This window comes from Danio aesculapii, chromosome 13 (genome assembly GCF_903798145.1).
Source record: "Danio aesculapii chromosome 13, fDanAes4.1, whole genome shotgun sequence".
Lineage (NCBI taxonomy): Eukaryota > Metazoa > Chordata > Actinopteri > Cypriniformes > Danionidae > Danio > Danio aesculapii.
In genome coordinates, this window is record NC_079447.1 from 17,302,681 (window position 1) to 17,321,144 (window position 18,464).

The 18,464-nt window shown below is 38.2% G+C and overlaps 1 protein-coding gene across 3 annotated transcripts in view; it reads left to right on the forward strand.

Annotated features, from left to right (window-relative positions):
- pcnx1 (pecanex 1) overlaps nt 1-18,464 on the forward strand; it is a 67,756-nt gene that overhangs the window by 3,084 nt on the left and 46,208 nt on the right. For 2 of the 3 annotated variants that reach the window (XM_056470327.1, XM_056470328.1), the window contains exons 2-5: nt 2,218-2,432; nt 8,643-8,748; nt 11,024-11,057; nt 15,312-16,931. In XM_056470327.1, the coding sequence (XP_056326302.1) occupies nt 2,218-2,432; nt 8,643-8,748; nt 11,024-11,057; nt 15,312-16,931 (1,975 nt within the window). Of the gene's footprint in view, nt 1-2,217; nt 2,433-8,642; nt 8,749-11,023; nt 11,058-11,561; nt 11,630-12,023; nt 12,025-15,311; nt 16,932-18,464 lie in introns of all 3 variants that reach the window. The other variant, XM_056470329.1, reaches the window with a different exon arrangement.

Genomic DNA, 18,464 nt, shown 5'->3' on the forward strand with positions numbered 1-18,464 from the left:
GATCTGAGGTGAACTTGGGGATGGGCGATTTGGCCTAAAATGAAAATCTCGATTGATTAATGAACATTTGTTTTATTTATTTATTTATAAAAAAAATTTTGCTCATAGTTCACTGACAAGTTTTATATGCCGTCTAAAGGCATCTCGGGCACAGCTTCCAATCATCGTCAATGTAGTGCAAAGTAAGGCTCAAGAATGAGTCCATCGTCCCACTTGACCAGAGATCAGATGTGGCTGCAGAAGTAGAAATCAGCCATAGCCTTTAACAGAGCGGGGTCACGTGATACATAGGGAAAGTAATTGAAAAAATTGTCCTGGAAAACTTAGATCGATTATAGGTTCTGAATGTTGATTTCGATTACCTTTTGATTAATCGCTCAGACCTCTGCTTATTTGAAAATTAATATTTTTATCCATTTCTTAGTGAATATAGGCAATGGATTTTCATTCATTTTCATTTTGGCTTAGTCCCTTAATTAATCTGGGGTCGCTACAGCGGAATGAACCGCCAACTTATCCAGCATATGTTTTATGCAGCGGATGCCCTTTCAGCCACAACCTATCACTGGGAAAGCAATGTTTTCCCAGTTGAACAGAAAAATGTATTAAAATAATATTTTAGCCACCAAACATATTTATAAATTGAAAGCTAATACAATTAAATTCAAGGGAAATATTGCAAAAAAAAAAAACTACAAAATTACAACCTACAAAATTTCAACTAAAATTTTCAATTTTGCTTCCTGATTTTTCCTCTTTTTAAAATTTGTATTTAATATTTTTCTATAACATAAATTTGGGTGTACTAGTTTTTGGACTGTTATTGTAAGTTATTTTGTTAGATAAGCTACAGATTTGGCTTCAGTACTGAGTAATCTAATCTAATTTATATGCACAAATATAATATTGTATAGCTTCCTATTAAAAATATGAATTTAAAAGATAGATTTGTCAGGGGTGTTCTTATAGACGCTGAGTACTGTATGATGTTTTTCTGGTGCAATGTCACAGGTTTCTAAAATAGAAATGTGTAGAGTAACATTTTGGCTTTTTAAAAGAAAGCACTAATTAGTTAAACATAAAATTTTTAATATTCTAAATGACCATTAACAATCTAAAGAATCCATTTTCACTACAGATGACATTTGATTACGTACAAATGATTATTTAATGTATTGCCTTGGTGTCAGTGTCATATGATCCTTCAGAAATCATGCTGTTTTGTTGTTAATCAGTGTTGAAATAAGGATGTTTGTTTGTTTGTTTGTTTGTTTGTTTGTTTGTTTGTTTGTTTGTTTTTTAAACCCATACCTAATAAATCCAGTGAAATTAAGAACTTCCAAGTGGGCTCTGTAAGTCTTTCCATAGTGTGTTCTATTTTAATGTACTTTTAAATGTAGATTATTTCAGTAATGGCAAAGCGGATATTTTTAACAGTCATTACTCCAATCTTCAGTATCATATGATATTTCAGAAATTATTTTAATATGCTACTTAAGATTTTTTTCTATTAGAAGGTATCCGTGGGGTCTTAAGTCTTAAAATGTCTGAAATCTCAAAAGTAAACTGAAATGTTGTGTTGTAGGTCCTAAATATTTATTTTAATTATCTTAGTTTTCCTGTAATTTTTTTCTTAATTTTATTATTATTGTAGACTAAAGCAATTGACAACTATGTTTTGTTGTATTCTTGGTAAGGCTTATAGGGTTTGTGAATGAATATATTTGAAAATTACTAAAAAAATATTTTAAAATCATTATTGAAAAAACAAAAATATTATTATTGTATTATTAAATGTGTTAAATTTTTAATCATTTTTTGATAGGGCTAGTAAAAATCTTTTCAAACTGGGATATTCAAAAAAGTCCTTTACATTTTAGACCTGTATAAGTCTAAAATTTCATTCATAATGGTCTTAAAGTCTTAAGTTTAACTTAAGTTTAACCCTGTATTATCATAAATGGTTTTGTGGAAATTGTGATGCATTTTTAATTTTAAGGATACTTCAATGAATGCAAAGCTCAATGGATCTGGATTTTTTAGTAAAGGAATTTTTTTGTAACATTATAAATGTATTTCCTGTCTTTCCTGAATGAATACAATCTTGCTGAATAAAATATACGTTTAAAAAAATCTGTCTCACTTCAAGGCTTTGTTTCAGAACTACAGAAGTTCTTGTTTTCAGCTCATTTAAAGTTTCTTTCTGTGTCGCTGCAGGCCTTGCCCCCCACCATGGTGATTGTGGGAATCTACTGCGGGGTGATTGCAGGTATGTTTGCGCTGCTGAAGGCAGTGAATTATCGCCTGCACACCGCGCTGGATGAGGGGGAGGTGGTGGAGCTGCGGGCCAAAGGCAGCGAGGGGCGGGGCCAGGGGGCGGAGCGCCAGCGTGAGGGCACCAGCACCCGGCAGGAGGACTCAAACGGGCCTGGGTAAGACATGTTAATGTTTTACTTCACAAGTCTTAATCTAAAGGAGAGTGAGGGCTGCAGAGTTAATGATTGTTAGCATATTTAAATGGGTTTGGTTTAGCTTGTTGAGGCTCTCATTTGGCTCAGAAACAAGTTTTGATCAAATAAGAACAATTGAATCCTTTCAGATTCTGAATCAGGCCATTAAAGAGAGAGTTCAGCCAAAAAATTATATTCTGTCATTTACTCACCCTCCACGTGTTAAAAACTGTTTTCTTTCTACTCTTGAACACAAAAGAAGATATTTCAAGGAATGTTAGTAATTGGTTACCAGTCTTTGGTAGTATTTTTTTTTTACTATGGAAGTCAATGGCTATCAGTTACCAACATTCATCTTTAGTGTTCAACAGAAGAAAACTTATAAAGGTTTGGAACCACTTGAGGCTGAGTAAATTGTGTGTAAATTTTCATTTTGGAGTGAACTATCCCTTTAAAGGTTGTGAATCATCTTTGAAGGGAGTTAATGATTCGTTTTAATAATGCTTTTGAATCATATCAGGGTTGTAATTCTCTTTGAAAAGGTTTTGATTCTGCACAGATAGATTGTATTTTATTAATTCTTAAAGGATAGTGAACAGCAGAGGAATTTTTCTAAAAGCTAATATTCTCAGTTACTGATTTTGATCTTGTATTAACTGGTCTGATTTAGAACATTTTTGATTTGGCTCAAAAATGATGGCTTTGAATCGGTTCACAGTTTGAGTCACATTTATATATATTTATTTAATAGACTATTTTATTCAAATTGACTTACAAATGAGGATGAAAGAGCATGTGCAATCACCAGAGAGCATCAATATATAGATGCCATGGCAAGTTTATAAGTTAGTTTAGCAGGTTTTTTTAACTATGCTTATATTTTTATTATTGAGTACTTGCTAGGGATGTCCAGATCTGATCACGCGATCGGAAATCAGGCTTGATCACGCGGTTTCAGACTCGATCTACTGATCAGGACTCGAATATATATGTATATTATATATATTCTCATTATTGTAAACACATCTATAGTTATACGGTGGCATGAGAGGTGTGAACCTACACTGGTCTCACGGTTCGGTTATGATCATCATGCCATCGATTCGGTTCAATTCGATATCTCGGTGCATCACGGTGCATTGACGATGCTTTCCATACACAGTTATGTTTTACTTCACAGCACAAGAAAAATGTATAAATATATTTATATATTATTTGTAAAACAATTTTGTCCTTTAATACAAACAGTCAGAACTGTACCTTTTAAATACTCAAGTACATGCACAGAACAACTTAAGCATTTACAGCAAATAAGCAATGTAAATATCCCGCTTGCTTTATGAGCCCTGTCGAGTGAGTTCTTACACCCCTATGATTGGACATGCGCTCAACAGAAAGGGCTGCGATTGGCTCTAATGCTCTGGCGCTGTTCACCGATGATTGACACTGATAAACAGCAGCGGCAATCACAGCTGATCCACAATAGACACGGAGGAGAAAACTCACTCTGCAGACACGTGCTTGTGTCTGCATCCACAAGGATTGCTATAACAGCCGAGAGGAGAAGAAAAGTCACGCCAGCAGGTCAAATGGGCCACAGTGAGAGAGAGAAATATGGAGTTTACTTTCATTTTCTCAAGCTCAGTGAAACAGCTTCTGCTGTATGTTAGTGAAAGACTGTCCAGCAAACACACACACACACAGTGAATTGTGCAGAGTTTCTCTGTAGTTACAGTGTTTTAATTACGCGCTCGCCTTCCTCACCATAGTAAGCTACGGTGACATAGCGAATATGAGATAAAGGACGTCACTACGTAATAACCGGATATGATCTATTACTGAACCGATACCGAATTGTCCGCGTTGCACCGAAGAAACAATGGATTTTGACACCCCTAGGTGACTTCACACAGAAACAGCAACAAGTGCGACATAACATCACTATGTTGTAGAGATGCTATTGGTTAAATGTCGGCGAAGTAGAACACGGAAGCAGCTTGAAGCGGAACATGCAATTATGTCTGCGGGGATTGCTTGGGATTGAAATTTTTTTTATCGGATTGGGTTTCGATATCGATAGATACTCAAAATCAAATGACTCGAGGGCAAAAATATTTGTTTAGGACATTTCTAGTTCTTGCAATGGAGTGTTTTGTAGGAAAATGTCTGGTGCATATGAAGAGGTAAGAGTCTCTCCTACAGGTGGCTTGTCAAGCCCACTCACCTGCAAAAAATTCACAATGCGATGCACTATATTTTATACCTTTCAGATTGTGAATCATCTCAGAAAAGGTTGTGAATCATTTAAATTAGAAATCTTCTGAGGAAAGGTTCTGATTTGTTTCAGGAACTTCTTCTTTCATTTAGGAAAGGTTTAGAATCATCTCATGAATTGAACCTGCACAAACGGGTTCTGATTTCACTTATAGCAATCTAAACACAAGTGGTCAGCTGAGATGCTTTTACTGTTACCTGGTAATAACAGGAGTTCATATGGGACCACTTGTGTTTGGATTTCGTCCAGACCTTTTGCTGGATTTGTCACGCTCTATTACTTTTGCCTTAGCACTTCTATTGAATGAACAAACTCAGGTTAGGTTGGTTACGAGTGAGCAGGAGAGCAAGCAATAGAAGTGCATAGCAACTACAGTATAAATATCTTGTTTTGGTCCGCTTTCTCACAACCCGTCGTATAATGATCACATGTAGGGTCAGTAAGTGAAGAGCAGGTCTTTATTTAAGGTTGTTCGAATTCATTTGACATCAGATGTGTTTTCGACTGCATGTGGAAGTGGTCCATAAGTGGACAAGCCTAAAGCCTGTTTACCCCTTTTTTAGAAGAATGAAGTTGCATTGTATTATCTGGTATAAACACAGCCTTAGAAAGCTCCCGATTCTAAGCAAAGTTGTGATTAAGGGACCTCGCTGTTGCTCAGTGGTAGGGATGTTTCTGAGAGCTAATCTGCTGTCATGCTGAATCCATTCATCACCCACTGAGAGAGAGCGAGAGAGAGATGGAGAAAGGGAGGAGGAAAAAGGGTGAGTGAATTGGAAGAACTGAAATAGAGCCTGATTAAACCACCGCACACAAAGCCGATGCTCTTGTTCATTCGCTCAGAGGAGTCAGAAACAGGCTGCAAACTTTCAGAGGTTGAATAAATGCTAGCTTGCACATTTTCTACAAGGGAACGCATTGCTGAGCGAGTCGGAACACATTAAACACTGTTACTCAAATCATGAGTGCAGCATTTCAACAAAGTTTCTTTTACAGTCATCAACTTTTCATGCATTAGAACAGAACTCATAGCTTGTTTTATTACATGCTGATCTCTATTTAAAAGTGGAATGGAGTCGGCGCTAATAACTCAGTCCTGGAGTTGCCGGTGTCCTGCTGAACTCCACCTTGGTTCAACACACCTGCCCGGAAGTTTCTAGTATACCTGTGCTGTGTCCCAATTCGCATACTATCCATCCGAAATAGTATTCGAAAATAGAACTAGTATGTCCCAAACCGTAGTATGTTGAAAGTGAATGCCAAAGGTTCCTGGATTGGTTTAGTGTAGAACCGTCCATCTAATCTGTAATATTGCCCACAATGCATTGCACGTTGGATGTGAAATTGATTAGAACTACAAACACGGTTGAAAAGTGTAAATAAACTACAACGTACAAGACCAACCATCGAGTAGAGAGGCTTCGGTAAAGTTGTTTGAATGACTGTTAATCACTATCTAGCCAACTGGAACATACTTAATCCGCATTTTCCATGTTTTATTTCATCTGCAGCAACAATGTGAACTTCTATCAAGATATGTTTGGACGTTAACTTCTGAATGCATAATTACCCAAAGGTCTAAGGAGATTTATCTGCATGAAAGACTCTTGAATGGCAGATTGTTAATTTAGGTAATTTAAATATGAAAGAAATGTGGATGATGTGTCGAGATGATTGACAGGTGACGTAACTAAGCAACATGACGATCTGTTAACGAGGTAGTAGTATGTCCCAAAGCTTGCATACTCTTCTGTTACACACTCAAAAGTATATACTTTTGCTTTACAAAAAAGTGCATACTTTTTAGGGCTTAGTATAAGTATGTGAATTGGGACGCAGCACTAGTAAGAGCTTGATTAGCTCTTTCAGCTGTATTTGAGTAGGGTTGGAACTAAACTCCAATACACCGGCCCTCCAGTTTGGACACCCCTGAGTTAGTGCATCGATACATTGCACTGAGGTGCTCACAGCGACTCGAGTTCGATTCCCGGCTTAAAGTTCTTTGCTCGTCCTTATCCTCTCGGTCTGCTCCCCATTTATTCCTGTCTCCTCTCTACACTGTGCTATAAAATAAAGCTTCAAAAACCTTCAATAAAAGTGAAATGTAAAGAGTCCTAAGTAGAGCATTTGGAGGAACATTAAAGGAATAGTTCAGCGAAAATGAATATTTACTCACTATTTGCTTAAAGTGGTGGTCCACTATGATATCATATTTAAACATTAGTTGATGTGTAATGTAGCTGTGTGAACATAAACAACTCTGAATGAAATACACTCAAGTTCAATTCAAAGGGAGACATTGGCTTTTACAGATTTAGCTTAGCAAAGCCTACAGTGAACCAAGTTTGGGGACTATAACAAAAATACATCCGGGCTAGTGAGATCACAATCGCTTCAGGTTACATGCATTCACCATGTGCAGTGAAAGGCGTGGCCAGAGGCACTGTAATGTTATAGCAGACAAAGTTAAAATGGCGTCAAAAGGCTGCTATTTCCATGGAGCTTGTTCTGTTCTGTATTTGGGCTTTCAAAGGACACGACACAAAGAGAGAAGTGCTTACAAATTCATTTTTAATTTTGTTCCAAAGAATTATTAAAAAAAACATATAGCTAGCATTTGACAAATGAGAACTTCCAGAATCTCTCCCAGTTCAGACCTGGATTCAGCTTAAAACTCTTTAAAGGAGCAGCTCCAACCATAATAGACGAAGCTGTGGATTGTTAGCCACAACTTGTAAGTATTTTTTTTTCTAAAATTGATCAATTACATGCACAGTTTCTAACTTTAACAGTATGTTGTAGCAAGGACGTAAACAAGGATGTAAACAACGGGAAATGCTGTTTGGCACCGTTAGCAATTTAGCTAAAAATTCATATTTATCTGTCAAACCGCTGTAAACACCCACAATTGTCAGCAGCGCTGCAGTCTCTCTCTATGTGGCCACTTTTCGTGCATTCTACATCTCAAATTACAAGCTCGCAAAAGATATGTCAACGTTTTATATTACTTACACATGCTTATTCTAAATATTTGTGAAAGACACTTGTCAGATTTATTTTAGAGGTCAGGCGTGAGGTTTAGCTGTGTCCTCTTCATTTTCTGTTTGATTCAGGCTTAAACTGATCTGGTTAACAGCTACTCTGACTGACAGTATTTACACAGCAGAGGCACAGTGCGTGCTTGAAGGCGCGTGATGCTTTTCACAGCACATTATGTTAGGTGACCAATCAGAGCCTCTTGAGGGCGGGCCTTTCGGAGGAACTAGGAAATATGATTGTCGTTTTCATGTTAGCAGAGTAGCTGTATATAATCAAAGTAAGATATAAGAAAAAATAAGAGACAATAAGTATGGAAGTCAGTGGTTACAGGTTTTTCCAACGTGTTCAATGAAAGAAAGAACGTAAAGGGTGAGTAAATCATAACAGAATTTTCAGTTTTGTGTGAACTATCTCTTTAATTGAGAAAAAATAAGATATAAGATCATGTGTTTTTAATTCCATTAGAGACCAGTCTAAAATTCCTTCAGTGTCCTGCGTATATCTACCTAAATAAATTAAATCGCTAAACTACCTCTAGCGGCAACAATCAAAATCACAGAAATAATGAAAAAGGCTTGCCATGGGATTATAATTCACAGCTACTTTTTATCTTCTGGGGGCCCAAGCAAAAATAAACCTCCTAAAAATATGATTATAATCTCCCGAAAAATGAAGGGAGGGGGGATGATTTCTGTTTAATGAGAGACAGACATTAAATAGAGAGATGCTAGAAATGATCTCTTCTCTGCTTGCGCCTGGGATGCTGTGCAAGTTGATCATAAATGACATTGTTAACTCTGTGAAACCCTTAGGGCTGTTCTTCTCTGTGTTGCTAGGTAACTAACCTGTGTGTGCATGTGTGTGTGTGTGTGTTTCAGAGATCCAGGGGGTGGAATAGAGATGTCTGATTTTGCACGGGACGAGACGCCACCGGTCGACTGCAGTTCACGCAACTCTTACGTAGGAATGGACTCCAGCCATCAGGTGTGTCTGTGTTTGTTGCTGACGGGATCCTGGGTTTTTCTTTTTTGCTTTTGTTTGTTGGTCTTTTGATCCAGTGAAGGACTTTCGGATCTGATTTAGGTTATAAAAGGGTTTTTTAATATGTGATGTTGTACAGTGTATTTCGAGAAATATCATACGCACTGCACATTCAGTACACAGCCAACATTGTTTTTGTGAGAGCAACACTTATCCTAACAGCTGATCAATGTTACCATAAAATTTGTCTCAGAATGAAATGAAAACAAGATTGAATTGGCTTTGTGTTCATTCATTTATTCATTTTATTTTCGACTTAGTCCCTTTATTAATCTGGGGTCACCTCAGCGGAATGATCCGCCAACTTATCCGCCAACTTATGTTTACACAGCGGATGCCCTTCCAACTCATCACTGGGAAACACCTATACACACTCATTCACACACATACACTACAGACAATTTAGCTTACCCAATTCACCTATACCACATTACTTTGGACCAGAGCACCCAGAGGAAACATGGGGAGAACATGCAAACTCCACACAGAAATGCCAACTGACTCAGCCGAGGCTCGAACTAGCGACCTTCTTGCTGTGAGGCGATCGTGCTACCACTGCGCCACTGTGACACCCTTGGCTTTGTGTAGTTTCCACAAAATAAGTCATCTAAAGCTTTCTGTGATTTATTTATAATGCAACTAATGTCAAGCAACCAAAACTAAAATATATTTGAAATGTTTGGAAAGGCGACATGGTGGCTCAGTGGTGATCACTGTCACCTCACAGCAAAAGTCCCGGCTGGGCCAGTTGACACTTCTGTGTGGAGTTTGCATGTTCTCTCTGTGTTGGCGTGGGTTTCCTCCAAACACATGCGCTTTAGGTGAATTGGGTAAGCTAAATTGGCCGTAGTGTTTGGGGTGTTTCCCAGTGCTGGGTTGCGGGTGGAAGGGCATCTGCTTCGTAAAACATATGCTGAAAATAGTTGGCATATTTATTTTACTCAATGCAACTTTTCCAGAAAATACAGTAATACCCTGGCAATAGTTACCTTGAAACCTTGTATTCCACAACAAAGAACGCTTATAGAGATGTTTCACCCAAAAATAAAAATTCTGCCTTTATTTACTCAGTCTCCACTTGTTTTAACCTGCTTGGGTTTTTTTTCTGTTGAACACAAGGAAAGATCCTGAGGAAAAGAGCAGCATTGACTTGCATAGTATTTTTTGTTCCCATTGTGAATTTCAGCAGCTGATTTTGTCCAACATTCTTCAGAATATCTTGTTTTCTGTTCAAAATAAGAAAGAAATTCATAAATAACTTGAGTATGAGAAAATGGTGAGGAAATTTTTCATTTTTGGATGAACTATCCCTTAATAATAATCCATACTATAGTTGTTAATTACAAAATATTTGATGTAATTTTCATATATAAAGATAAACATATATTTTAGTATTGTAAATACACAATGTTCAAAATATTAAAACCCCAAATACCTAATATTATATTTCTTTTCTTTAAATTAATGTACATTCATTGTTTGTCTTATTTAAAAAAAGTCTTACCCAAAACTTAGAAGGCTTCCATTATTTACTCTAATGTCATTCCAGATCTATTTATATATTGATGTATATAAAACCTTTTATAATTGTTAATAATCTTTGCTTTGTTAATATTATATAATAATTCATTCATTTTCTTTTCGGCTTAGTCCATATATATATATATATATATATATATATATATATATATATATATATATATATATATATGTAATTTTCATATATGAAGATAAACATATATTTCGGTGTTGTAAATGCACAATGTTTAAAATCTTAAAAACACAAAAACCTAATATTATATAGTTTTTTTTACTCATAAAGCACAGGTTTTGTGGTAAAATATTTGAATCTTAAGTTTAGAGTCTGTGCAACTAAGGGCAACCCTTCAGTCAGAATCTCAGCCCTTTGCTACAGTTTAATTGGTGAAACCTCAGGGGTGTTATGTTCTGGCTTATAGTACTGCTTGTCCAAGACTGCCTGCCTGTGTGTGTGCGTGTGTGTAGGGTCAGAAGCTGTTGGTTGATTTGTGAAGTCATAGAGCAGAAACTCAAGCTGAAAATGAGGTCTAATCGGTTATGCCATCATGCCATGATTAAATTGTTGTGTTGAGTCTGCTGAATGGGTAACCAGAATGGGAAGTTACAGACGTCATGATCTCATGTAAATGACTCAGTAAAGCTTTTTTATTGATGATGTTGTTTGTCTCTCTCCCTACAGATAACATCCCATGGAGCCTCAGTCACAAACAAACGTAAGAATTAAAAAAACAAATCTGTCTATTTATTCACCCTCATAAACCTGCAAAGAGTTATTTTCTTCTACTTTATTATCACTTTCCAGGTCACACATCTCCAAATTGACAAGAAAGCCCAATTAGAGTTGCAGGAATTTTACAGGATGTTCTCACTAGAAGCTGTAGAACTTTTTTTGAGTTGTTAAAAACTCAGAGGACATCGTGGTACAAAGCAGGTTTACCATATCTATAAATAGAAGTGTTTAGGATCAGAGGGAAGATTTTTTCTGCAGACAGCAGCGGTATGTCAGAATAACTGCAGTAATGTGGGCACAGGCCAGGTCAGCCATGTGTTTGAATAAAGTTGTAAAGGTGAGAGGAAGTGTGAGAGAGAGAGAGAAAGAGAGAGAGAGAGATAGAGAGAGAGAGGGAGGGAGGGAGAGGGAGGGAGAGCATTCATTAATGAATAAGTTATAAAACTTGACCTTCTCTGTATCTCTCTCTCTCTCTGGATCTTTGTAGGAGCAGGTGTTGGAAAGGCACCCGATGACATCAGTTTGAGTTTTGCTCAGAGTTGCAGTCAGGACCAAGTTGTGAATCTTAATTAATATCAGCTATAGAGTAATTTAATGAAATTAGTTTCTATACAATCATTATTTGTTTCATTTTAATTGATATCTTACCCAAATCAAGAAGGCCAACATTATTTACTCTTCTGTCATTCCAGATGTATTGATGTATGTCAAATTATTGCTTATCAACAGATTTTAAACGGATGGTCCCTCTTTAAATTAGGTGGCCTTATTTACTATGTACTTCCATTTAAATTAATAATTTGGTACAATACACTTACCGGGCTTTATTTTAACGATCTAGGCACAAAGTCTAAAGCACATGGCGCAAAAGCATTAAGGGCATGTCCGGATTCACTTCTGTTATTTTAAGGATGGAAAAATATGGTTTGCGCCACGTGTGGTCTAACAGGGTTGTGGGTATTCTTTTAATGAGTTATGGCTGTGTTTTGAGCATAATCTGCTTTAAACCAATTTCCTTTACGAGTCAGTTGCGTCACACCATTGCGCATTTGCTACTTACACGGCGGACTTTGTAAGTGGAAAAACTGAATGCTTCGCTAGCGAGAAAACAGTTAAAACAGACCATCTGTAGCACAAGGATAAAGAATGAGCCTCCTCCATTCAGCCTCTTCACTTTCACTTTTACTCTTTACTCGTTTGCTTTGTGGATGACGGTGTTGTGCGCACTTCACTGAAGACATCGATTAGATTTAATTTAGTTTATTAAGCGCAAAGATTTGTTGCAAAACTATTTCTAAATTCAGTTCTAATTTTCTGCAAACAAATAAATGAACACTATTAAAGAAGTGTGGTCAAAAATCTGAGTTACAGGCTATCCAAACACACGTCCTATTTTTATGCCCCATATAGTGACACATACCTCTCCGAAAACAGGCGGACAAATCTAAACTTTTTATTTAATTAAAACAAATATAAATGTTTATATAATAAATAATACTACTAATAATACTGCTTTTAGTTGGTCAATGGCATGTCTATTTCAACAATGCGCCTTAACACACCTCTATTTTAGACCAGCACGCCCATAAGCCACTAGAGATACACTACTGACCCATGCCTTATACCTTAACTCACCCTTAAACCTACCCATACCACTGAACCTGTTCCTAACCTTACTCGTAATCCACCTCAATAGCACCATAAGTGTTGTGCAAGACAGCATAATCACAATAAGTACATATTTTTTTTATGTAATTACCTGGTATTTAAGACCACTTGATATAAGTTAGGACCAAAAGGATTTTAAATATGGGTGTCTTTTCTGACCAAAAGAGACACCCATCTTTAACGGACAGATTAAAAGCTTGTTGTTGAATAATGAGATGACAGAGAGTGGAACCGTCAGCACTGCACACTGGGCTCAGACTTTCTGAAGCACATAAGCAAAAGACTTTATGGACAGTGTGGTTTTTGGATAGTGTGCAGAATGGTTCTTGGTAATGTAGTTAGTTGTAAATCCATTTGGCAGTTCTTAAGATTGCATCAGAGCTCAGTGTGTGCTTGTTGTTGATGTACATGTCTCTTGAAGAGATTTTTAACACTGTTAAACCATTTTAGAGTTTTTAACAAAAAAAATGGTAAAAATGTAAATATATTCAAACTGCAGTATAGATTTTCTCTCCATGAAAATAGCCACAGAAGCTGGCATGGTGTTAACACAAACAAACAAACAAAATGAAGTTTGTTCTTGCATTAAAAAAACTGCTTGATTGAGGAAAAGTGGGTCACATAATTCATTTTCAAAGTTTGGACAATAAGACAGACCCCCCATAATTTTTCACGATTCCGCGATCACTGAAACCAATGCAATGCAAATTTATGCGATCCTGCAAAATTCTTAACTAAACGCGAAATAATCTCAAAAAATGTAAATAATCTCATAAAACATCCAATTCCAAAACATATAATCAAATTATATTTATTTCAGTTTGCAATTTATTGTTTTAGGTGACTTATAGATGTTGCATATGCAGCGCACGTGATGTATTTGAGTGTCTCTCGAAAAATCATGTCTCATCTGCGCCCAATCTCATCTGTAACAATCAATACAATATACATGGAAGTGGGCGGAATTGTTTTAAAGCCTGCGCCCTCACAATCATTACATTACATGAGAGCGAGGCAATTGTTTTGCAGCCTGTGTAGTAAGCAGACGCGGATGAAGCACGAGTGATTTACATGTGAAGTCAATGCAAAGATTGGATTTGGCATCTTGTGGCACCAATTGGGCGTTTCGTGCATTTGACACGCTTTAGACTTCAAAAGAAAGTGGGAAACATCTAACAAACGGAGCAATGGAACAGACAGCACAGCAAGCATCTACAATGATAGAGCTTGGTTCAAAGATAAAGGCCACTGGATGTGACTGAATTGAAGGACATTATTTGTGCTTTACATGTAAGGCTGGTATTATGGTGTGTGTAAAATCGATAAATGTTTTTATATTTTATATGTTTTTTTTTTCCATTCGCAAAATTGTCCGCAAATTTCTGGGATTTACCACAACACGCATACAAAAAAAGTGTGAAAAAACTAGTAGTTCTGTTAAGACAAAAATTATTATTATTATTCATTTAATAATTGAGAAGCGCTTATTTGGCTATTGATTGACTTTATCATATGGCACCTGTGCCTCATGGTGTGCTAAGATTGCAGGAACAAAACATCAACGTCTTAAAAGTCTCTGCTCTGGGTTTTCTATTACACACGATTACATATTTTAAAAGATGTTTTCTTTTTGAATGGTAAAAGTAAATCATTTATAAAGCTGCAACATTTTAAGCTGCAGCATGTCATTTTTTGTTCCACATTTAGGACTAAGGACCTCAAAATAAGTAATGTGCATTGCTAAAGACTTAATTTAGACAGCTTTAAAGGCAATTTTCGCAATATTTGGAATTGTTTTCTAGAAAATTAGAATTAGTAAATTATAAGGTTTTTGATGGGATAATAGTCATAATAATTTCTTATGATTGCACAACAGTTCTGCATAGTAAACTAACTTTCCACTCCCCCGTGAGTTCATGTGGAAAATTGAAACATCTGTGTTTATCCATAACCAGGCTCTGCACAATATTTAGTAATTTTTAAACAGTATGTTTATTGCTCCTCTATGACTCAAACTGCCCATCTCATGTTTAAATCAATGTGCAGAGCTACAGAATCAGGTATTAATATTCTTCAGTGGAAACTGTGTTCAACCTACTGAAGATGTCATAGATAGGCACATTCTGGATCTGGCATTTTCTGGGCCTGCTCTCAGTATAACAGCTTTTATTTCAGTAACAAGGATGATTTCAGGTCTGAAACTTACAAAATGTTCTCTTCAAGTAAAACTAGATTTTTCAGCCCATGACCCCTTTAATGAGTGAGTTTTTCAAGAATGCATATTTCAAAGTAATGATTGTCATTTTTGCTTGATATTCATTAAAAGTTTTAGAGGCTCTCAGTGACTTCTCTAATCTGCTTTTGATTCCACAATCTATTCCACGAGCATGTAGGAATGAATTTAATACACCCACTGCTTTTCACACATTACATTAAGCTTCAGTGAAGAAACTAGTTATTGATAACATGCACCGATAAATCGTTCAAAAGCACATTATCATCTGTTAAGAAACTAACAAAATTATTGTCATTTTCACACACTCTGCTATATGTCTCTTTCACTCTTTAGATTTGATGTCGGACCCAAAGATGTTCTGCCTTGTCTCCAATGACTCTTTTGCCTCCATGCAGCCATCAACCTCATTGGCACAGGACCTTTATGGCTCCACCCCTCACCCTTTCAGTCAGTCCTTGTCCTCGTGTGACACAGAAATTACTGCCCATCTTTCCACTCACTCACAGTCTTTCCGAAAAGAGTCGTCTCGACCAAGAGGATTGCCTCGAACCTCAAGTTCTGCTGGATCTGCTTTTCCGGATCCTTCCCTGCCTGAGTTCAGCCTGTACCCTCCGCCTCGGAGGGGTGGACTTGATCCTGTCTGCGAAATGGATTCTTCCAGGTCACAGAGGGCGATGGAGAGCTCTGAGCAGGCAGACTCTGGAACTCCCAGCACTTCAGGAACTGAATGTACTAGATATCACCCGAAGGAGCACCGCAGGATATCAAGGTCTGTGTCTCGAGAGACGGGTGAAGGAGAGTGTGCTGGGGAAGGGGGATCTGGGCTATACCAGTCAGAGGGTGTTCAGGGCGGTCGTGAAAGGACAGGTGGACGCAGTGCCGAAAGTTTGCGTAGTTTAAGCACACGCAGTAGTGGCTCCACTGAGAGCTACTGCAGTGGGACAGACCGGGATACTAACAGTACCCTGAGCAGCTTGCATAGCGAACAGACCAGCTCCACACATGTGGAGAGTCTGCTGTCTCTCTCTGGGGACGAGAAGGTGAATGCGGGACATGCTGATGCACGTAACTCTAATGTGGCCTCGGGGGAGGCTAATAAAAACCCCCATGCCAACGAACTTGCCATCAAATTGCCCACCGACGATCCTCCTAAATCCCTGAACTCAGAGAGTCAACAGGGAGAAGGAACTGTGGAGGCGACATCAAGGACTAGTGCAGATGTCTCTGCTGGCCACCAACACCAGGAGGCCGAACCAGACAAAGTGCGACCTAAAACGGTTAACCTTGTTCACCGTGCTGCCTCCTCATCTGCTGCCAGCCGTAGTGGCCGGCGGCGAAATGGTAAGCAGCGCGCGAGCAGCTTTGATGCCAGCAGGCACCGGGAATACATCTGTGGACGTGGCATGGCAAAGCCTCGCTCTGCAGTTTTCATGAAAGGAGAGGAAGACTCCAGTGATCAGAGTGAACTCAGTTGTGCCTCTAGCCTTCACTCCACCCACCAGCTCAGCACAGACTCATCATCCAGCACACCACACTCCTGCCCCACTCCAGAGGAGCGCCGCCGCCCCTCGCTGCGGGCCAAAATGCATGGCATGCAAACCAGCGGTCAGAAGGTTAAGGAAAAGGAACGGCAGAAAGACAAGGAGAAGGGCAAGCGCAGAGCTTCGCGACGCACTCCAAGTACAGGCAGCGCCAAAACTCACGCCCGGGTCCTGAGCCTGGACAGCAGCACTACTGCTTGCCTTAATGACCCCCATCATTTGGGGGCACCAGCAAGTTCCAGACCTCTTACCACCTCCAAGTCGGACCTAGAGGCAAAAGAAGGGGAGGTTTTGGATGCGGCGTCCCTGTTGGGCAGAGCTTCTCAGCTTGAGTCAGTAACCCGGTCCAGAAACAGCCTGCCTTGCCCCATCTCCCTTAGTCACACACAAGACGCAATGGCAGGATCACGAGGTGAGATGCACTTACACAATTTATTAAAGCCATGAGATCATGGAAGGCTTAGTTCATCTAAAATCAAGTCCAGTTACTCATCCTTATCTCATTCCAAACTTGTGTGACGTTCTTGAATGACCTATAGAAGCAGACATTTGTTATGTCGTTCACGCTGCTTTTTTTTCCAAACATTGGATAAGAATGGTGGCCTGATGCTGTTCTAGGTTCAAAAGAAATAAATAACTATGCAAAGGTCGGCGCCAGTGGTTTAGTGGTTAGTGCATCGACACACTCCTGTGCTCATGGTGACCCGAGTTCGATTCCCGCGTTGTAGTCCTATACAGATCCTTCCCCTCTCTCTGTTTTCCATGCTTTCCTGTCAATAATCTCTACTGTCCTATACGTTAAAGACGAAAACCCCGAAAAAAAAAGTATACATATAAATAAATAAAATAAAATAAAAAATACAAAAAACAACAATGCAAAGTGTCAAATCCACAAACTTGCATTTAAAACTCATGATAGCCCCTGTACTTTTCCTTTGCATTAATAAGTAGGATTCAATAAAATTAGGGTAGTGGGGTTCAATAAAATTAAATGATTGGAGAATATGGACAAATTGGACAAGTTGTTAACAATAAGATAACAATACGGTTGGCAGGTTCCATTTGGAATGTAAAAAGAATTAATTTCTATTTCATGCCTATATCAAGGCATCATTTTCATATTAGCATAATTCGAGACCAATCAGTGCTGAAAGTTTAAAAACGTCTATTTCCTGCTAACATTTGAGCGCTGTTAAGCACGTTCTTAAACAGCGCTGATTTGCCATTGTGTTCACGTGCTCAACAGAAATGATCGTGAAGGTCGTCGGTTCACTAAACTTGCCGCTGTTTACAGAGTGTAACCACAGATACAGGGACGCTAGAGCATAGGGCTGGGCGATTTGGCCTAAAATCAAAGTCTCGATTAATTGAACATTTTACCTCGATTACAATTGATCAACGATTATTTTAATTATTTATTTAATAATTTTTTTTGCCCTCTCCGCGCTGCGCACACTCGTCAACGAAACCAAGCTGACCAATCACAGAGCTTACGATATGTGTTGTCACATTGTGTAGTTAATTTTTTTAAGAGGTCCGCGTCAGTCACAGCAAGGGGTAAACTGCGCCAGAACATCCTCTGCGCTCGACCCAGAAGTGTAAACAGAGTGGGATCGCGTGACTCCACACGCGGCAGGGAAAATAATTGAAAAAATTGACCTGGAAAAATGAGATTGATTATAGGTTCTAAATGACGATTTTGATTACTTTTCGATTAATTGCACTGCCCTGCTGGAGCATTTTAAAGCCGTTATTCATCATCGGATCGCTTGTATGTCAGCATATTAACAAAACAGCTGATCGACGTGACTTTGAAACATGCCATGACAAGATTGACAAAAATAATGCATAGATTAGTCATTTTTTCAAACTGACTGTGACACTGAGTGTACCAAATTAGAATATGCCCAAATTTAAATAAATTAAACAAATGAAATTTTCAGGA